This window comes from Salvia miltiorrhiza, chromosome 5, assembly GCF_028751815.1.
Source record: "Salvia miltiorrhiza cultivar Shanhuang (shh) chromosome 5, IMPLAD_Smil_shh, whole genome shotgun sequence".
NCBI classification, from domain to species: domain Eukaryota; kingdom Viridiplantae; phylum Streptophyta; class Magnoliopsida; order Lamiales; family Lamiaceae; genus Salvia; species Salvia miltiorrhiza.
Window position 1 is genome coordinate 52,425,007 of NC_080391.1, and position 21,090 is coordinate 52,446,096.

At 38.2% G+C, this 21,090-nt stretch overlaps 1 protein-coding gene across 10 annotated transcripts; it reads left to right on the plus strand.

Moving 5' to 3' along the window:
- The first annotated feature begins 16,646 nt into the window (after nucleotides 1–16,646).
- LOC131024932 (uncharacterized) lies at nucleotides 16,647–21,033 on the plus strand. Of its 10 annotated transcripts, none has more exons than XR_009102032.1 (6): nucleotides 16,761–16,930; nucleotides 17,609–18,091; nucleotides 18,396–19,893; nucleotides 19,997–20,119; nucleotides 20,618–20,770; nucleotides 20,875–21,033. XR_009102032.1 is itself a non-coding variant. In XM_057954493.1 (4 exons), the coding sequence occupies exons 2-4, from the start codon at nucleotides 17,642–17,644 to the stop codon at nucleotides 20,075–20,077; spliced, it is 837 nt and encodes a 278-aa protein (XP_057810476.1). In that variant the 5' UTR covers nucleotides 16,692–16,930; nucleotides 17,609–17,641; the 3' UTR covers nucleotides 20,078–21,033. The 10 variants fall into 10 exon arrangements, 3 of the variants coding, with proteins under 3 accessions (XP_057810476.1, XP_057810475.1, XP_057810477.1); XR_009102036.1 differs by having other exon boundaries at nucleotides 16,764–16,930; nucleotides 18,396–18,701; nucleotides 19,625–19,893; nucleotides 19,997–20,770; XR_009102033.1 differs by having other exon boundaries at nucleotides 16,764–16,930; nucleotides 18,396–18,701; nucleotides 19,997–20,136.
- Nucleotides 21,034–21,090: the final 57 nt, after the last annotated feature.

Genomic DNA, 21,090 nt, shown 5'->3' on the forward strand with positions numbered 1-21,090 from the left:
TTTAAATGGAACATAGAAATCACCGCCCTGAACGCTGTCAAGGCAGGCCGTCCGAGTATGACATTGTACGCGGGCTTAGGCATATCCACCACTAAAAATCGTACCATCCTTGCTCTGCTGCTAGCGTCTGCACTGCCCAGGATTAACGGCAGCTCCACATAACCTAACGGTATGACCATCTCTCCCCCAAACCCAAACAGAGGGGCATTCGTTGGCTCAATACGCACTTCTATTCCCATATTTTGAAGACATTCCTTGTATAAAATATTCACGGCACTCCCTGAGTCGACGAAAACACGGTGAACCATACAGCCTGCTATGTCCGCCATGATGACCAACGCATCATCATGCGGGTACATTAGTGTACGTATATCCTCTGTTCCAAAAGTAATCGCCGGCTCCTCTGCCGCGCTCGTAATTTCCATGACCCTTTTAGGATAGTACCCTGTTTTTACTGCTCTGACGACTTGTTTTTTGGCCCGATTTGATGTGGGCATCCCGTTCTCTCCACAAATCATGTGAACCTCCCTTCTGTAAGGGGGAGGCGGTACTTGCCTTTCTGCCCCCTCTCTGCGATTATCCTGGTTATCGTCGGGTCTGCGATCCCTGTTGTTCCCCTGCTCCTGTCGCTGATCCCGATTATTTCTCTGATCCCTCTGATCACGCTGATCCCTCTGATCACGCTGATCCCTCTGATCCCTGTTGTTTCCTCTATCAATGAACTGGTCGAGGTTTCCTTGGCGTACCAGTAGCTCCAATTGATGTTTAAGATGTCCGCAATACTTTGTGTAATGTCCAAAGGAATTGTGATACTCACATAGCTTGTTATTAGGCCCCTCCTGTGGCGGCCCATTCCGGTAGGTTCCCGGTGCCCGAAAGAACGGTTGATCTTTTACCAAATGAAAGATTTCGTCTTGTGGTTTATTCAAGGGTGTGTACTCGGTAAACCGCGTAACCTCATTCACAGTGTGCTGTTGCTGGGACGGCATTCCTCCCTGGGGTGGTAGTACCCTCGGAGGCAACCCTCTGAACGGGGCCCTATCTTGATGTCTCTGTCTTTCGGGTGCTTCCTCGGCTTTCTTGACCCTGTGTTTCTCATTTTCCACCTTCCTCGCCATTTTGGCGTCCTCCAATTGTAAGTAACCCGGCAACCTTGCCATGATGTCATCAAAATCCCTTGCTGGTCGAATTTGCAATTCGTCAAAGAAAATCCCCGGCCTGAGTCCTCTGACATAGGCGCAGTTTTTGATTTGTGATTCTGCCTCTGGCACCTCCAGAGCGGCAAGATTAAACCTCGTTGTATACTCCCGCAACGTCTCACCCTGATCCTGTTTGATATCCATCAGCGAAAGGGCTGACTTCCCTACCCTCCGCGAACTCGCAAACTGTCGTAGGAAGCGAGTCTGCAGATCTTCAAAAGAATGAATGGAATTCGGGGGAAGCGTCCCAAACCATAACTGAGCCGGTCCGGTCAAAGTAGTTGAAAAGATACGGCACTTGATGCCCTCCGTGTACATATGCAGCGTGACCAACCCTTCAAACTGATTGAGGTGCACCTCCGGATCGGTAGTGCCATCATAATCCAGCGAGATGGGCTTGTAACTTCTGGGTAGAGTATCTGCCAGAATATCATCAGAGAAAGGACTACGGTTGCTGATGGGGTGAAATCGTGAAGTCTTAGCCCTCTTGTCCCCCTTATGCCTCCTCTGCTCCTTTCTGTCCCTGGGTGCGTCACGAGTGTGGCGCTTGTGAATTCTATATTCAGGTCTGCCAGAGGAATACTCTGGTTCCCGTTCCTCTGATCTCTCTGTATAGCGTGATTTTTCTGATCGATGGGACTTCTCTACCCGGTGTGATTTTCCTGACCTTTGTTCCCTGTCCTCCCTCCAGGATTTCTCCCTCAGTGATTTCTCCAGATCCTGGAGTTGGTGTTTCAGCTGGGACACTTGGTTTTTCAACCGTGCCTTCTCATTTGGTCTCTCTTCCTCGAACATAAGGGAGACGGATTGACTGTCAGACTCGTCAACCCTCTCCTTTCTAACAACACTGTTGAGCCTGACACGGCTCCCTTCTGGTATAGCTAACTCTCTGTCAACAGCGTCCCCTTGCCCTTCTCCAGGCATCACAGCCTGTTTGTTGATTGCCAGTATATTGGTCTCCTGAGCAGCGGGAGGTGGGGCCTCAGTGCCCTGCAGGTTGGCTGCTCCCACCGGGGTAGCCACAGTAGGGATAACGGACATCATTGGAGTTCCCAGTGCCTGCCGCATGTTAGCGTAGCTGAGCAAGGCCATCATTTGCTCTGCCAGCCCAAAGTTAATCGATCCTCCTCCAGACGCGGGAGCCAGATTCGGCAGATCAGAACCCGGGGTGACCAAAGCAAACTTCTGTGCGCTGACATTCAACCCTGTTGTCGGCGTGGCTGAGATAGCTTGAAAACCCGGTGGCACAGTGAAAGTGGGATTACCCTGAAGGCCAGTGAACAACGAGGTAGGCACCTCAGTAGTGACAGCAGCAGAGTCAAACTCTTTCTCTAGGTTCCGGTGAGCATCAGAGGATCCCATGGTACCTGCATATAAACAGAGTGAGAGAAAAATCCCAGCGACGAAAGCATAAATCCTCCGTTTACGAATTGAAATCCCGATATAAGAGATCCAATAATAAATCCCGGATACCGGTACAGAGACCGTTAAAAAATTCCCCTCGAAGTAACGCTACGCACTGGGAAATAAACCCAGGGCATAGATTGAGAAACATAACCCGCATAATGGAGTTTTCTCCGGCGAACCCGCATTAAGAACCGACGGAAAAAACAGAGCACCAAGAAAACCAAAACAACCATCAAAAGGCTTGTCAGCGCAATTCGTTAGAAATGATAGATAAACAAGAGCTATGTAAGGAAACGAACATCATAACCCAAGATTAACACGATCATGCACTATAATGACAGCAAAACCTACAAGCAACTAGAATTATCATGGCAATCAGCCAGATTAGCAACATGATGCGTTAACCAGAGCACAAAACGAAGATTAGTTTAAGAAAACATGAAGAACATCAATGATTATTCCCTTTGCATGAAAATTATCCACAGATCCACAGCACGAACCCCATCACAACATCGACCGAGTATTAACCGACATATTAATCGGTGCAAAACCCATGAGTTAACGGCAAAAATTCATGAAAATAGAAATAGAGTGCCAAACAACTTTTCATCAATACGAAACCCCTAAATTAATAATATAACCCCACATCTTCCAAGAACAGGGTAATGTCCCACAGCCCATTAACATAATTCTAAGGTTGTCGGAGAAAACACGAAGATCATCCACACTTATCATGTTTGCACGTAAAACACTCATCCATAAATAGCATAGATCCAGGATATCAGAAATAAAAGATCAATCCATCGTTCATCGATGTAAGACACTAGATCCATAAGGAAAAATCACCCGGCATAATCAAAACAAAGCCTCAAACCACAATTTCCCCGACAAAAAAAATGGAGATTAACCACAGAAAACATGGAAAACGCTGATAGGCGCTACTTGTAAACGAACAATACCCACGGATCAACAACATAAGCTAAATCACTGCCACAATGGGGCGTTAACCAACATTTTACCGAAGCAAAATCCACAAACCAACGGTAAACACCCAATATAAGCGAAAACAGAGCAATATTCCTCAATTCCCCGATATATACGTTAGATCTATAAATAAAACTCCTATTCTACAAATTGAACCGATCAAACGGTTAATTACATACAGATTCCCCCCAATTCACTGTTCATAGCTCTCGCCACCTTTACCCATGCATCAAACACATAAACAGACATAGATCGTAACAGATTAACCACATATTAGCTCGACAAACACAACAAACGGATTAAAAACAGCCGGGCATCCAAATTATCGGCTCAATCGGTGCCGACACACGCAAATCCGATTAGAATTACAGATCTGCGTACGCCGGCGGCCATAATCTCACGTCTTAACTTAGTAGCCTTCCCACAGATGGCGCCAGTTGGTGTTTAACGAAACCAACACCTAAACTATGAGACGGAAAATGTAAACTATACCTAGTAGAGATGATCGGAAAGAGTAAAGTAGTTGATCGGAGAACTTAACACGAGAGAGAAAAATGTCTGTTGTATTCAAAAATATCAGATAGCCTCTACCTTAATACACGAGCTGAGGTCTATTTATAGATTACAATTGAGGGTAAAAAGGTAAAATCAGTGCTCACGCATGCTCCTTGCGTGGTCGAAGGGTAGAACAGTAATTTTGCCTTTACGCGGGAAGTCTCCCGCGTTTCTGGCGATCCCACTGATGGAGGTGATCTCTCTGGCGTGGATGACTTCTCTGACGATGATGATCTCTCTGTCGACTTCTCTGAAGAACGTGATTCCTCTGGCAAGAGCCATTCCTCTGGTGGATGAGTTGTCTCTGATGGATGAAATCCCTCTGATAAGAATGATTCTTCTGACCAGTATGATTCCTCTGATGAAGATGATTCCTTTGATTTGTATCCTTTCTCTACTCTGCATATATCATTCCTCATCAGGTTGATTTCTCGTTGAGTGTATTTGTCTTTGGAAATGGATTGAACTTCATTCAAAATTTGGTTGAATCTAAGTTCCATTTCCTCAACAGATTCATTCTTGAGCATGAGGAAGGAGTCGAACTTCTGGCAAGTTATGGATAGCTTATTCTCCTTGATTTCCTCGGAACCTACGCACATTCTTTCCAGAATGTCCCACATCTCCTTTGCAGTTCCGCACTTGATGATCTTCATGACATGCTTGTCAGGAACGGTGCCGGAGATGATGCTTTTGGCGAGGTTGTCAAGCTCATCTTGCTTCCTTTCTTCTGTGGTGAAGTCTGCTTTTTGCTTGGGTTGGACCTCATCGTAAGGATCTTGTTGTGGATTAACAGGAATCATTTTGACTGTTTCGGTGATGGTGATTGGTCCGCTGGTGATGACTTCCCACATTCAGCAATGTTGGGCGGTGAGGAAGCTTTCAAGCCGAAACTTCCATATGTCGTATTTTTCAATACTAAACATAGGTACAGAAGATAATCTGTTGTGGTTAGTCTCCATCAAAAAAGAGAGAACAGATAACAGCAGATAGAACAGATAGCAAGCACAAAAAGAAAGAGAGAACTTTTTCGAGACCTTTGAGAAAAATGATCTAGTTCAATTAGAACCTAGTCAGATACAGGTAGTTCTTGCGAACAACCTGCTCTGATACCAATTGTTAGGTCCTGAGGGTCTCGAATAGGTGTATGGGGAGGGGGGGAATACACCTATGGGCTATTTTTCAACAATCCTCAATCAGAGGGATCTCAATCAGAGATCAAAACGAAACTTTGCATGCAAACAAAGACGCCTGTTTTACTGAAATCAGTTTTGACCAAACAGGGTTGACGACTGATACTGAAAGCTCTTCAGTAAAGAGTTATCAGTTAAGTTGCTGGAACTTAACTGATTCAAGTAAGGGCTTCAGTCGAGTTTGCTAAAACAGAGATGATAACACTCTTCCTGACTATCAGAAGATAGATCAGTCAGACTGATATCATACGCAGCGGAAATTAAACTTAGTTTCGTAATAGCCTCGGTGGAGCAAGTTGTTGGTTATGGTTTCCCTTTGCAGTTAGTCAGTGTTCAGTTTTATCAAATGAAATAACACAAGTAAGAATGTAAAACTGAAAGCTGTAAACAACACAGAGACTTTTACGTGGTTCGGAAAAACCCTTTCCTACATCCACGGTTGGTTGATCAGACCAACAATCCACTCCGCAAGTGCTTAACAGGTGCACTGCAAACCAAACCGTGTGCTTGTCGGGTGCACACAACCGTACACTGAAGAAAACCCTTCTTCAGTACCCACGCTTCACTCGCGTCGGATTTCTCTTGCTTAACACAACCCGTGCTAAGACTCTCAGAGACAGAAAACCCTTCTGACATTCAAATCATTCAAAACACTCTTATGGGGTGGAGGTTTGAACGAGTGCCAACTATACTTACAAAGAACAAGTTCTTTGAAGCAAGTTTGACCTTTGGCTTCTGGGTGAACAGAGTTTTGCCTAAGGTCTAAGAGAATGTACGTAATCAGCAGTGACTGACTTTGGCTTTGGAATTCTCTTCTTCGATTCAAGCTTTGGGGAGTTTAAGCTTAAGGCTGAGTAGCAATTTCGGCAGAGCTTCAGCTTATGTCGTTGAATCGGTGAAGGTTGAAGTGATCCTCGAGCGCTATTTGTAGGAGAACTCTTGAATAGATCCGTTGGCGTAAATCGTCCTCAAGATTTCTTCCGTTGGAGAGCAATTCGAATTTGGGCTGAGGCTTCAATCTTCGAGGTTCCTTGTCTGGGTGGAAACGGCTCTCTTTGATAGACAGGAGATGTGACGTCTCTGAAAAGTAACCACCAGATAGGAATGACCTCTGCAGAGATAAGATCCTGAGATCTCTGCATTTAATGCGGCTGTACTTTGTGAGTACGTGGCTTCCTCTGAACGTTGGAAGATCAGTCCGAGGAGGAATATTCAACTGATACTTGACTTTAGTATCAGTCCATTGCGTACATTAAGTAATCAGTCTTCAACTGATTCTTCAACTGATACTTCAGTTGGTATCTGCAGTCTTCAGTCTTCAGTCCTTCGTTCTTCAGTCTTCAACACCGCAAGCTAAACTAGAAACGACTCTAACACTTGAGTTCAAAACAATTCTAGTCTATTACAGTTAAGTCCTATGAATTTAGGTATCATCAAAACAAGGGTTAGGATATTCCACAAGGTTCCCAACAAGAATCCCAAAGCCAAAAATCAGTCACTGCTGATTACATATATTCTCTTAAGGCAAACCTCTGTTTACCTAGAGCCTAGGTCAAAACTAACTCCGAAGAACTTGTTCTATGAAGTTTAGTTGGCAAGATTTCAAACCTCCCTTCGACCGATAGAATCGAGTGTTTGAGTTGCAAAGGAGTTCAGGAAGGTACTCTGTCTCCGTGAGATCCTAGTGTCAGTTCGTGCTAGGAGTGAGAAATCCAACAAGGTGTGTTGGTACTGAAGATTGGACCTTCAGTTGATTCTGTTGTGTGCACCCGGCAAGCACACGGATTCGGTTTGTTGTGAACCCATAAGCACAATCATCGGTTTGCAGTGCACCCGTAAGCACTTGCAGAGTGAAGTTGCTGGTTTGATCAACCGACCGTGGATGTAGGAAGTGTTTTCCGAACCACGTAAAAATCTCTGCGTTATTTACAGCTTTCAGTTTTACTTTCCTACTTGTGTTCTTACTTTGATAAACTGAATACTGATTAATTGCAAAGAGAAACTTAAGACTAACAACGTGCTCAACAAAGGCTATTGCGAAACAAAAGTATTTCCGCTGTGTATGTTATCAGTCTGACTGATCTATCCTCTGATAGTCAGGAAGATTTATAACATCTCTGTTTTCATCAAACTCGACTGAAGCCTTTACGTGCATCAGTTAAGTTCTTGTGACTTAACTGATAACTCCTTACTGAAGAGTCTTTCAGTATCAGTCGTCAACCCTGTTTTGGTCAAAACTCTTTTCAATAAACAGTTGACAGAGTTTGTGTGTAAAGTTTCGCCTTGATCTCTATCTTGAGATCCATCTGATTTTAAAAATAGCCTATAGGTGTATTCCCCCCCATACGCCTATTCGAGACCCTCCGGACCTAACAACAACAGTCCTTATGCAAAGGTTTACCGAATGACTGTTGATCATATTTCACGTGATAGCTCAGTCGATGTGAAACTACGACTCATATGAAAGAGATCAAATGATGGTAGGGCATATAACATGCCGACTGCACCAGAGGTAGTTGCTCTTATTGTTAGAGATTTTGAGTCAATGCCTGACAAGAGAGATATAATTGTTCAGAAATGTTGTGGAAAACTTAAACACTTCTCAAAATTTCATCATTCTTACCTTCCAATGCAATATCCACTTATATTTATTTATAGAGAAGATGGATATTATGTAGATATTCCACATGCTGAATCTGACACCAGCAATAAAAACAAGCTCACGCTAAGAGAGTTCTTAGCATTCATGATGCAAGACAAATAAAATGAAGGACAACAACTTATTCTTGCAAGGATGTTACTTCAACAATTTATTGTTGATGGTTATATAATGATGGAAATGCAGATGCTACAGTGGTTTTGTTACAATCAGCCACCCCTTAGGTGTGAAAAATATAGTAACCTAAGAGATTTCAAAATCAAAGGGAATGACGCCAGTTCATCTGTTGGAAACCAATCATACTACCATCGTCATTCATTGGAGGAAAGCGATATATGATTCAGAATTATCAGGATGCCATGGCTATTTGTGGGTGGACTGGATATTTGTCGTTGTTCATTACTTTTACTTGCAACCCGAAATGGCCAGAAATTTGTTAGTGAAGGGGACTACGACTAGAAGATAGACAAGACATATCCGTTCAAGTATTTAAGTTGAAACTTGAAGAACTTCTAATTGATTTGAAGCAGGGAAAAGTATTTGACGAACACACTGCATGTAAGCTCCTCTTATTAGTTAATTTATTAATATTTTTAAATAATTGATTATGTCACTTACTTATATAATTATGTTATTTATACTTTTGTACAGTTGTTTCAGAAATAGAATTTGAAAAGCGAGGTCTCCCTCATATCCACATACTCCCTCGTCCCAGGCCAATAGACTCGTTTTCCTTTTTGGGACGACCCAGTCCAATAGGCCCAGTCTTTATTTGGAAATAATTAGGGCTATAAATTAAATTGTTAAGTTCGATTAAATGGGATATACACCCCTAATTAAAACCCTAAAAAAACTTATTCTCCCCACTTTCCTTCCGCCTCTTCCCTTCCGCCTCTTCCCTTCCGCCTCTTCCCCACTCTTTCCCTCGGCCTCTTCCCTTCCGCCTCTTCTCCCCTCAACCGTAACCCACCTCCGTGACAACCACCAAACCCTAGCCACCGTGATGTATACTCGAAGGTCCTTTCTGATTTGTGCGAAATCCGAACCATTGTTGGTTGATTCGGATGAAATCGGGCCTCTGAGTGGCAGATATGCGTCGGACTCTCAAGTACCCGATAGATCTGAGTTCTCTGAGCATCTCGATGGCTATATTCCATATCTTGTGGCTTGGCATTATCTTGTTGAATAAAAATCAACTTTGATGCAAATTCTGGCCATTTAGTCATAATAGCTAGTATAAGCTAAAATTAAAACAAGCTTGCATAGTTACAATGTGCATAGCAGCTCTACATACTAAAGTACACCTTTACATTGATTGCATAACTCACTTCCTTTCCATACTTGGTTAATAAAACAGTCTTTCATCACCAATCTTGTTATGGACTGCACTGGTTTTGTCTCTAGAGTCCCTGCACTTTTGTTCTTGATCATTCTTTTAGATGGAACTTTTTCTATGAATGGGAAAATGCCTATTTTCCCATCAAAGGCCACATTACCATTCTCATCAAAGATGGGCCTGCAAACCGCTCACGCAAACATCACCTTTTTGATAAAAGTTTTGCTTTTACAGCTCCTGTACAGTTCAAGCTCGTCTTGTGTGAGATAAAATTGATGATTTGCCTTTGTCATGTAGAACTATTTCTCATCCACGTGCACTACATTATGCATTGTCTTAAATTTCAGAATATTAGAAATCCTATCATACTCTAAGGCTTTAAGAGAGAACCTTAACCTGATAAGCTTATTAGGTGATGTCAGATTTGGCTTTATTGCGCTCGTATGCGCTCTGATTAGACCTAAATGAACCCATCTACCCACTGTGCTCTTGCTAATGTTTATTCCACATGCTAACTTTCTAACTGTGCCTCTTCTACAAAGTTCCAATGACTGTATTTGTGCTAGATCAATCTGGACTCTCTTCGTGATATGTGGTGTGAATCTCCTCTTTGTGTTTAAGTTGATAATCTGACCTTGTAGCTTTTGTTTTTTGGCTTCAGCCCACAAATGAGTGACTGTGCGCCACCCAAGGCTGAATTTGGTGCCAGCTTCCTTCATCTTGCCATATGCCGGTTTGCCATCCTTCGAGTTTTGAAGAAGAAACTACACCACCGCCATTTTTTCCTCATCTTGAAGATCTTTCAAATGCATTCTGCCACTACTATTCAGCCTTGAAGAATTTCTAGTATAGGTTGTGTTTTTTATAAGAAGATTTTCTAGTTTAAGTTGTGTAATTTGTAGTGTTAGTTTGATGGATATATATAGAGGTAACTTTGAATGATGAAAGCCTTAAAATTTCAGGCGCTAGAAATTTTAAGGATGAATTATGTGAACTGGCGCCAGTTTTTCAACTCCAAATGTGAACAAAATTATTGGGTGTATAATTTCAAGTGCCGCCAGTTTTTCACTTTACATTATCTTTTATTTGTTTGATTTAATACAGCCACTTAATTTGACTCAATGTAAATTTTAAATATTGAGCCAATTCAAATTTAATAATGCAGCCACTTAATTTGATTTAATTTAACCCAATGTAAATCAGCCGCATATTTAATGCCTTTGATTTTAATTATTGAATGTTAAAGTGAGGTAAGTGATCAAATATGATTAAGGAAAATAAGGGAACACTTAAAACATTAATTGGTGGTGGACCACACCATTTACCTACCAAAAGGTGACTTTCTTAATCTCCATGCCGAAAAGAACTCGGCCTATTGGCCTGGGACGGAGGGAGTAATTCTTTTTATAAGACGAGAGACGCAACAACACTTGATCGATAACATAGACGATTTCATAAGTGCAGAACTACCACATAAGGAGGAGAACCCAAAATTATATGAGGTCGTCTCAGAATGCATGATCCATGGTTCTTGTGGAGCAGATCATTTAAATTTAACTTGCATGGTGAATTCAAGATTTTCGAAGGGTTTCCCAAAGAATTATATTGATCGTACAAAAGTTAATGATAATGGATATTTAGTCTACATGAGGAGAGACACATGCATCACGGTAGAAAAAAATGGAGTATTATTTGATAATAGATTTGTGGTGCCATATAACTCATTTCTCATTATGAAATATCGGGCGCACATCAATGTTGAGTATTGCAATCAGGGTTAGTCTGTGAAATATCTCTTCAAGTACATCACTAAAGCCAGTGATAGGATGAATGCCAAAATAACTAACACAAATAATGATGAAATCTCCAAGTATATTAATTTTAGATACATTTCTACATGTGAGGCTATGTGGAGAATATTTGAATTTTCAATTCACTATCGAACTCCATGTGTTGAGTGTTTGTATTTTCATTTGGAATGAGAGCAAAGTAGTGTGTTTAGGGAAGAATACGATCGTTGAAACACAATTTCTCAAGTGGATAGAAATGAATAAGAATGATGCAGAAGCTCAGCAATGGTTATGCAATGAGTTTCCCCAACATTATGTTTGGGATCAAGAGAAAATAAAATGGAAGAAAAGAGATAGAGGGTTCGCCATAGGACGCATAATCCATGTTCGACCATCTGTCAGGGACATGTACCATTCTAGAATGCTATTAAATCACGTTAGGGGTGCGGCGTGTCACGGAGATTTTCGTATGGTGAATGGTGAGTTGAAAGAGACTTACAAAAAAGCGTGTTATGCAATGAGATTGTTAGACGATGATAAGGAGTACATAAAGGAATTATAGAGGCGAGTTCTTGGGGATCATGAGATTATTTGAGACGCCACTTCACAACTTCACAATAATTGACGAAAATTTTATGTATTTTGGAACTGCAAAAAGTAAAATAAAAACTATAATTACAATATTTCAAAAATTATGTGAAATTGATCATTACAATATTGCAAAAATTAATTATGCAAAAAATAGAATAAAAATACTTTATTTGTTTATTTTTCATTTAGATATTGTTTTATTTATTTTTATTTTCTTTTGTTTTTCGATTTTATCTTCTTCTTTTTTGTGCATAACATGTTTTAAGTATGATTTCATAGATATAACTGTAACTTTTTTGCTACAATTTCATAGAACTTAAAATTAATTAGTTATGGTAATTTTTAAATTTCAAAACATTTTTTTTATCTTTCCTCTATAATCTCTTTAATGTTATATATATAGGGAGAGGTTCAAATAAGAACCACTAATAAAATAAGAACGGAGAACCATTTTAAGCCATTCGATCATCAAGATCTACGGTGGATGCATCATCTTGGTGGATGGATGCAGGTGCTGGGTTCGAATTCTGAAGGGAGCAAAAAAATTATTTTTTTCGGATGCATTAAATTTAATAGCGGATGCATTAATTTGTATAGCAGATGCAGTAATTTTATTGGTTCTTATGTTCTCACGATAATTGTGGTTCTCACTATAACCGCACCCTATATATATATATATATATAGATAGATATATATATATATATATATATATATATATATATATATATATATAGAGAGAGAGAGAGAGAGAGAGAATGGATCCACAGAGAATGCATTTATTTTTAAGAAAAGAGAATTGATATGATGCGTTAGATTTATCTTTAATGATATGTTTACTTTTTTTCTATTATATTTTTTTCTATATATGTATTAATTTTATTTTCAAATAAATTTATGTATTTATTTTGATTTTTGTGTGTTTTTGAATGTAATAGTTTAGAATGCAACAAAATTGAAGGAAAACATATTGGCTCATTATATAACTCTTTTTAAAAATATTTTTGTATTAATCTTAATATAATTTGTAGATGGATAATTAGTTATATACTAAAAATATAATTTTAAATATGACTTTTTATTTATGTTTATGTATGAAAAGATTTATTTATTATAACGTGTAATATTCTATAACAATAACAATAATAAGTAATGCTGTTTTTATCAAATAATTTTTAGTTATTTAATAATTACAATTATCATTACACTTTATATAAAGTTGAAAATTTACGTTTTCAAATTTTAGTTTTTATTGAGTAATTGATGTTGATTATTTTATTTTATTTTTAAAATATATTTAGTATTTGTTTATATTTTAATTTTTTTTAATATTTCTATTTATTTAAACATATCTTTTAATTTTGATATGCGTCGTGCATAGCATGGACCAGCGTATTAAGAGCAGCCACAACGGGGACTCAATAGTCGGTGTGAGCCCCCATTTATTGCACCCCTCCCCAATGCTGCACCGGCGGTGCAAAGAGGCGAAGCGCTGGGGCGCTCCGGGTGCAGCCTCAGGCGCGTGTGTCCACCTCCCACTTTTTCGTGTTTTACATAAAAAAATAATATAAAAAAAATTCAAAAATTGAAAAATCTGGCATAGAGAGACGTTGGGTTTTGGCCGTTTTTTTCCCGGCCATTGCCCCCCCCCCCCTTCCGTATTTTGCTTCTATAAATATGTTCATTCCCTACTTCATCTCCTACTACTACTATACTTCATCTTCTATAGTTTATTTTGTAACACCCCGATAACTTAGATTTATTTTATAAGTTTAATTAATGGTATTTTCTTGTATAGCTTATTATTATTATTATTATTATTATTATTATTATTATTATTATTATTATTATTATTATTATTATTATTATTATTATTAGTATTATTTTTGTTTCCTATTAGAACTAGAACTCTTTAGAAACTAGTATAAATATGGGATCTATTTTCAAACCCTAAAAGAGACGGACACACTAATTAATTAGGGTTTTAGAGAGCAGAGAGGGCCAGAAACGTATGGAGTCAGATTTTCGCAGAAAATCAAGTTCTGGCAGTTTCGGGAGAACGGCCATAACTTCTTCCACAGAACTCCGCTTCAAGCGAAACAGGCAGCCACGGAAAGCTCTCTCGAAGACGAAGAAGTTGTATTTCTGGGCAAAATACGATTTGAGGACGTTTGAGGCTTCAAACGAAGGCTTGAAGCTGACTGATCTGTTCAGCTGCGATTTTGACGAATTCTTCTGGTGCGGCGCTATTAAGACCTTCATTCCGGATTTGATTTATTTAGCTTCGACTTTAAGGTGAGGGATTATATGCTTGTTGTTATATTCATGTATGTTTGAATGTGCTTTTAGTTCATGTTTGATTATACTTGCTCAGCCATGTAGAAATACATGTTCAGAATATCATGTTCAAGTACATGATCAGAAACGCAGAATATCATGTTCAAGTACATGATCAGAACGCAGAATATCATGTTCAAGTACATGATCAGAAATTCAGAATATCATGTTCAAGTACATGATCAGAAATTCAGAAACACTTAGAATTCAGAATATGTGTATGACAATGTGAATTATTTGCATGTTTATGTATACGTGAATATTTGCATGGTTTCTCACTGAGTATATTTTCAATATGCTCACCCCCTTATCTTTTCAGTTTTGCAGTTCTGGAGTCGAGGTGGCCATGGAAGTGGAGAATGACTAGTGATAAGGATTTTACATTGAACATTTTTGTAGAATTTGTTAAGTTTTAGTTTATCGTTTTATTTATTTTTTTAATTTCATGTTACTACTTTAGTTTTGACAAGTTGATTTTAAATTGGTTTAAACTTTTATAATTCAAGAAATTTTATTTTTATATATTAGTTTTCAAAGATTTTATATTGAAAAGTTTATGAAAATTGGGGTGTTATATGTAACACCCCAATTTTCATAAACTTTTCAATCTAAAAACTTTGAAGAACTAATAGTTAAAATAAAATTTCTCGAATTATAAAAGTTTAAACCAATTTAAAATTTACTTGCCAAAACTAAAGTAGTAACATGAAATAAAAAAAAATAAAACGATAAACTAAAACTTAACAAATTCTACTAAAATGTTCAATATAAAATCCTTATCCCTAGTCATTCTCGACTTCTATGGTCACCTCGACTCCAGAACTGCAAAACTGAAAAGATAAGGGGTGAGCATATTGAAAATATACTCAGTGAGAAACCATGCAAATATTCACATACGCTTAAACATGCAAATAATTCACATTGTCATACACATAAACTTAATTCTAAGTTTCTGATCATGTACTTGAACATGATATTCTGCGTCTCTGATCATGTACTTGAACATGATATTCTGCGTTTCTGATCATGTACTTGAACATGATATTTTGAACATGTATCTAGACATGTATCTGAGCAAGTATAAACAAACATGAACTAAAAGCACATTCAAACATACATGAATATAACAACAAGCATATAATCCCTCACCTTAAAGTCGAAGGCAATTAACTAAAATCCGGAATGAAGGTCTTAATAGCGCTGCACCAGAAGAATTCGTCAAAATCGTAGCTGAACAGACCAGTCATCTTCAAGCCTTCGTTTGAAGCCTCAAACGTCCTCAAATCGTATTTTGCCCAGAAATATGACTTCTTTGTCTTCGAGAGAGCTTTCCGTGGCCGCCTGTTTCGCTTGAATTGGAGTTCTGTGGAGGAAGTTATGGCCGTTCTCCTGAAACTGCCAGAACTTGATTTCCTGCGAAAATCTGACTCCAGCTCAGATCTTCTGCCTACACGTTTCTGGCCCTCTCTGCTCTCTCTAAAACCCTAATTAATTAGTGTGTCCGTCTCTTTTAGGGTTTGAAAATAGATCCCATATTTATACTAGTTTTTAAAGAGTTCTAGTTCTAATAGGAAACAAAAATAATACTAATAATAATAATAATAATAATAATAATAATAATAGTCTAGATAAAATTAATGGTGCATATCTATATGTATCATGTAATTATTTAAAAAAAATAAGCTATACAAGAAAATACTACTCCCTCCGTCCGCGATATCGTTTCTACATTGTGGACGGCACGGGTTTTAAGAAAAGTGGTGGATTGTAGTGGATATGTAGTTAGTGGAGTTTGGGTCCCACAATTGTTGTGAGTGGAAGTTTGTGGACCCTACTTCTATAAATGGAAGTGGAAACGATATCGCGGACGGACCGAAATGGCAAATGTGGAAACGATATCGCGGACGGAGGGAGTATTAATTAAACTTATAAAATAAATCTAAATTATCGGGGTGTTACAACCTACCCCACTTAAAATAATTTCGTCCTCGAAATTCTAGTCACGATTCTTGAGCCATATAATCTAGTTCTATGGTGAGGTAACTTCATCCTTCGCACGTGTTCCACGAACCCGTAGTCGCTACTCCATGTATAGCAGTCGTACACCGATTGCAGCCTCCTAATCCTTTCGTATCTCTCGCATTGTACACGCAAGAATTCACAACGTTCACTTAATCTTTCATATTCTTCGCGCAATTTCTCAATTCGTGCTTGTAGGGTAATTTGAGCTCTAGTGGGAGTTTGACGTGTCCGTGCCATCTAAACTCACTCATAAAACCATGGGAGCAGATTGGAAAAACAAAAATAAAAGTAAATAGAAAATGAAAAGTAAATCTAGTGAGCCAAGAGTGGGTTCTCCCATTGTGGAGAGTGGGTGCAATATGAGTGGAGACCACAATTGTGCACCCACCTTGGCTTACCATTGTGGATGCTCTAATTAATCTTAAAAATGAAATCAAATTATTAAATAGTTTAGATTAATTACTTATATTCACCCAAATAATAAAGACATAAAATGGAGGGAGTGCATCACATTCTAAGAATTGGCGCGTGAGATTAGTCGTCTTTAAATGTGTAGCATAAAATTAGGTAGTTTCCATAAGGCGTGCATTACGCACACCCTACTTTTTTTCTGGTGTTGATTGAGTTTTGAGCCAACATTTTTATATTCCAATTCTACCCCCACCCCGAATATATATTTTCTTTCTTTATTATTTTATTTTATATATTTTCTTGCCCCAATTTGTTTCTTCAAAGCTCACGAAAACAAACCCTAGACCGTGAAACTGAGGAATAAGAATCTGTTTTTCAGAGAGCATCTGAGATTTGAACCCCCTAATTCGGACTGCGGTGATCGTTTATACCTGTCTAATTTCTCGAAAAGGTTAGTGATCTTCTCAGTTTTTGAGGTTTCAGTTCTGCTATTCTCAATCCCTAAATCGATCGAAGTTTAGCTGTTCGATTTAGGGGTTTTGTCGAATTTCTTATTATCTGCAAGTGTTCTTTATAATTCCATTGTTTATTGGCTGATTCCGTTTTCTATTGCGACGTTTTGTTGCAGATTTACGAGTTTTTTATGGCGTCTCGTAATATTTTTGTCATTGTTAGTGAAATTAGTGTAATAATATGGATTACTTGGAACTTTACCCGTTTTTTGATAATCGAGTGGTAATTCGGTATTTGAAATTTGACATAGTATTTTGTTTGTTTTTAGTACTATTTTCTTTTTTCTTTTTTTAAATAATTCATTTCGGAGATTATTTCAGGAATATGCATGTGGATGAACTGATCCTCAACGATTTACAGCAACTATGAAAAATCTGGGCTTCTTTTATATAGATTTTTTTGGAGTACTTTGAAAAATTTAAAACAGTGAATGAGTTATAGTTTTTCGGGGAGTTTTTAGTGCAATTCTTGTTTATGATCTTTCAGTATTGATATGACTGTAGTATGATCTAGATTTGTCTTATTCTGCGGTTGATGTGACATTTTTCTACTGTGATTGATTAATCCTCTAACTTGTGTTCCGGTTTCTAAATTGGATATTGTTTATATTTGACAGCCTTTTGATATTTGTTAAAGAAGATAGGCTGCTATGAGATTCAAAACTGGGGACGTGGTTGAGGTGATGAAGAGTAGGGAGGTACCAGTTTCATGGCGTGCTGCTGACATACTATCACGTAGCGGGGATACTTATACCATCCAGTATGTTTGCTATCCTGGTATGGCAAATAAGCGGTTGGTGGAGGTGGTTTCAAGGAAGTTATTGAGACCTTGCCCTTCTTCGCTACAAGGGGCGAAGAGTTTCATAACAGGAGACATTGTTGAGGTCTTCCATCAATTTTCCTGGAAGATTGCTGTGGTCTTGAATGTTCTAGGAGGCAAAAAAGAAAGTAGAAATAATAAGATCCATCACAAGGTTTCGACATGCAAGAATCGATATTTAGTGAGGCTACTTGGGTGCTCAAAGGAATTGGCTATTGATAGAACGAAGATCAGGATGAGACAGACATGGCATGATGGAAAATGGGTTCCATTGACAAAGGTATTTTTGGTTTCTATTTTATGAGACAACTGGAATCTTTTGCACCTTATATATACATGGAGGTTTCAATGATATTCAATTTTTTTGTTCCAGCTTTTTGTATGCTTTTTTCTTGCCTACTAATGTCCTCATCTGTTATTTATTTGCATGTTCATTGTATCCATTGAAATTTGTGAACAAACTTCTTCACTGAACTTATTTGATAAGTTTTTATTCCATTTTTTTTCTTTCTTTTTTGCTACTGCATTTAAGTTCTTTTAGATCTTAAATTTTTTCAATCTGATCTCCTTATATCTGTTTCCAGATTCCTCAAGTAGGGGATGATGTAATAGTGAGCAAACCATCAAAGTCAAATTGTTGTCCGAAGATGAACTTCCAGGTTCCAGTGTTCGATTCACGAGCTAAATATCAACCTGCAGAAGATTGTGGAAACATCCAAGATGAAGCTGCACTGAGGGAATCTGCTGTGATCTCTTCAAGATCGCTAAAGAGGATGTCCCCCTATATTTCCTCCGTTGTCGAAGCCAATAACGGGCATGTACAGAAATTTAGAGCAGCGGAGAAAGAAGGCCGGAAGCAGCGAGTGGTTGCTGACCGGGTTCTTGAAAAGGTACATGCTGTTGCTTACCCAAAAGAAACTTTGGGTGAAACATACATGCATGCTTCCCATAACATTATATCAAATGGATATGATCAAATGGAGAGGGAAAAACAAAATGACGTTCTTGGCTATTCTGGGTTCAGAGACTCTGAATTAAATAGTTCTGACAGTGATGTTTGTTCTGTTGGTAGTTGTAGTGTTACTAACCAGAGTCGTAAAAACTATTATAATCATTTTATGCCTTTGCATTGCCAAGAGACAGACACCCTTTGTAGTGATGCAGAGTCTTTTTATGGTTCAGGCTCTGAGAGAAAGAGTTCCTCTCTCCCTCCAAAAGAAGAGGTTGAGGTCAGTATACGTAGCTTAGAGTTGCGTGCTTATCGCAGCACTCTGGAAGCTTTGTATGCTTCTGGTCCCTTAAGTTGGGAACAGGAAGCATTGTTGACAAATCTTCGTATTATGCTCCACATTTCAAATGATGAACATTTGAAGGAGCTGAAGCATCTAATTTCCACTAAAACTGCAATTACTGTTAGATGATTGTACAAATTATTCGTATATCATTGCTCTGTTTTATAGCAAAATTGTAGAAGTTGCTCTTTTGTCAACATTGTAAGAAGAAACATGAATGCAATAAGTTGTATCTTCTATCTCTTTCTTTGCAGACAGATTGGCGTTTTGTAACTAAGAGATACATGTCAATTCTTAATTGATCATCAAATGTAGTGTATTTTCCCAAGGCTTTTACTGTATCCATTTTTGATGATGACCTGTTCTGTCTTGTATTGCTTCTAGTTCTTTCTAAAACTCAAGTGCTCATGCCTAAAATTGTGTACACCAGTAAATTATTTTATATATGATGGTTAAGAGATGCTATTATTGTTGTGTTCGATCATGTAATAGACCTTTCTATTTGCATTCTTTTGTTTCAGATGTCCTTAACTTTGGATATTGTGCCCTACATAACATCATTACGGATTTCTACTATTCAACTACTTAGCTTTTGATGATCTGTACATGAGGAACTGAATCTGGAAGGTTACAGTTGACTTTGGCCTGCAATGTTATTGCTAGCCAAAGCTGCATTTCTGGCTCTACTTTTACCTACAGAGTAACTAATTTGATCACTGTTGACCCTTATAGTGCTTCAGTGCTGCTTTTTAGTGAAATTCTGTATGCAATGCATTAATAATTTACTTCTGTAAGTATGATTTCTTCCATTTGACTTTGGCTGCTCTTGGACTCTGCACATGGATTTTCTGAGGATGTATTGATCATGCTTGAATCCTGTACTTATTTTCCAGGGCTACAGTTTGAGGCATGCATCATTTGCTTCCAATGGTCCAAAGCTGATGCCAGGTTTACAGCCTTTCTCTTGGCATTGAACTTTGGACGATTCAGTCGTCTACTTTCAGAGCTATGCTACAGTTATGACCGTTCTCTGGTATCACACAGTTTATGCTACTTCAGTTTTTTTCTTTTTCTTCCAGCCTTAACTCCATATTTTAGGATTTGTTTACCAGAGAATAGTAAATGTTAAAAGTGCTGTTTGTACCAAAGTTCCATTTTCTGTTAGGAGTGCACTAACCATATTGAAAATTTAAGTGACTTATTTTATACTTTTGCCATGGATATATAAATCATGTCAACAAAAAAAATTATCTATGCGCGAATCAAAGTCAGTTCTTGTCATCGATTTTCACCATACTTGTGCGAGCATCTATAATTGTTAGTTTGAACTGTACGGTGTAACGTGAGTTTGTCGTCTGAAGCAAAAATTACCGCTTTTTAATCTGATGGGGTCTCATTTTGAATCTCCAGTTCTATTCAATATACATCATCATAAACTACTTCAAAATAGTGAAAAACTGGTGGCTGTGTTTTCTAGGCATATTGCTTCAACTCATACTTTATTTGATTAACAGCTCTGTTGTGTGAACACTGATTAAATGAATGAGAATGAGCCTTGAAAACATTCTTGAGAAGATGAAAAGAGTTGGAGAGATTCAGCTGAGAAAAGATCTCAAATTTTAGTACTTCACTGCAGATGAAGAGCTTCATACAAGTCTGTCTTTCTGGTAAATTTGTGTTAGTTTTTGGGTTTGTAATATCTGTCTGTCTCCTCTACAAATTAAAAATGCATGAATGTAACTACCCATTTTTTGGATTTGTGTGCTCGCAGGGAGCAGTTTCAGCTGGTAACAATCAGCTAAGGAAACAGTTAAGAGAAATCAATCATATATCCAATATTTTGTTTACATCTAAAAATTGGTGAATAGTTGTTATGTGTTTTGCGTTGAGTTGGTCACTGACTTCTTAATAAATTTGGTTATGTTGATCATCTTGTCTCTCGATTTTCTACTTTCTGAAATATATTAAACAAATTTATTATGCACCA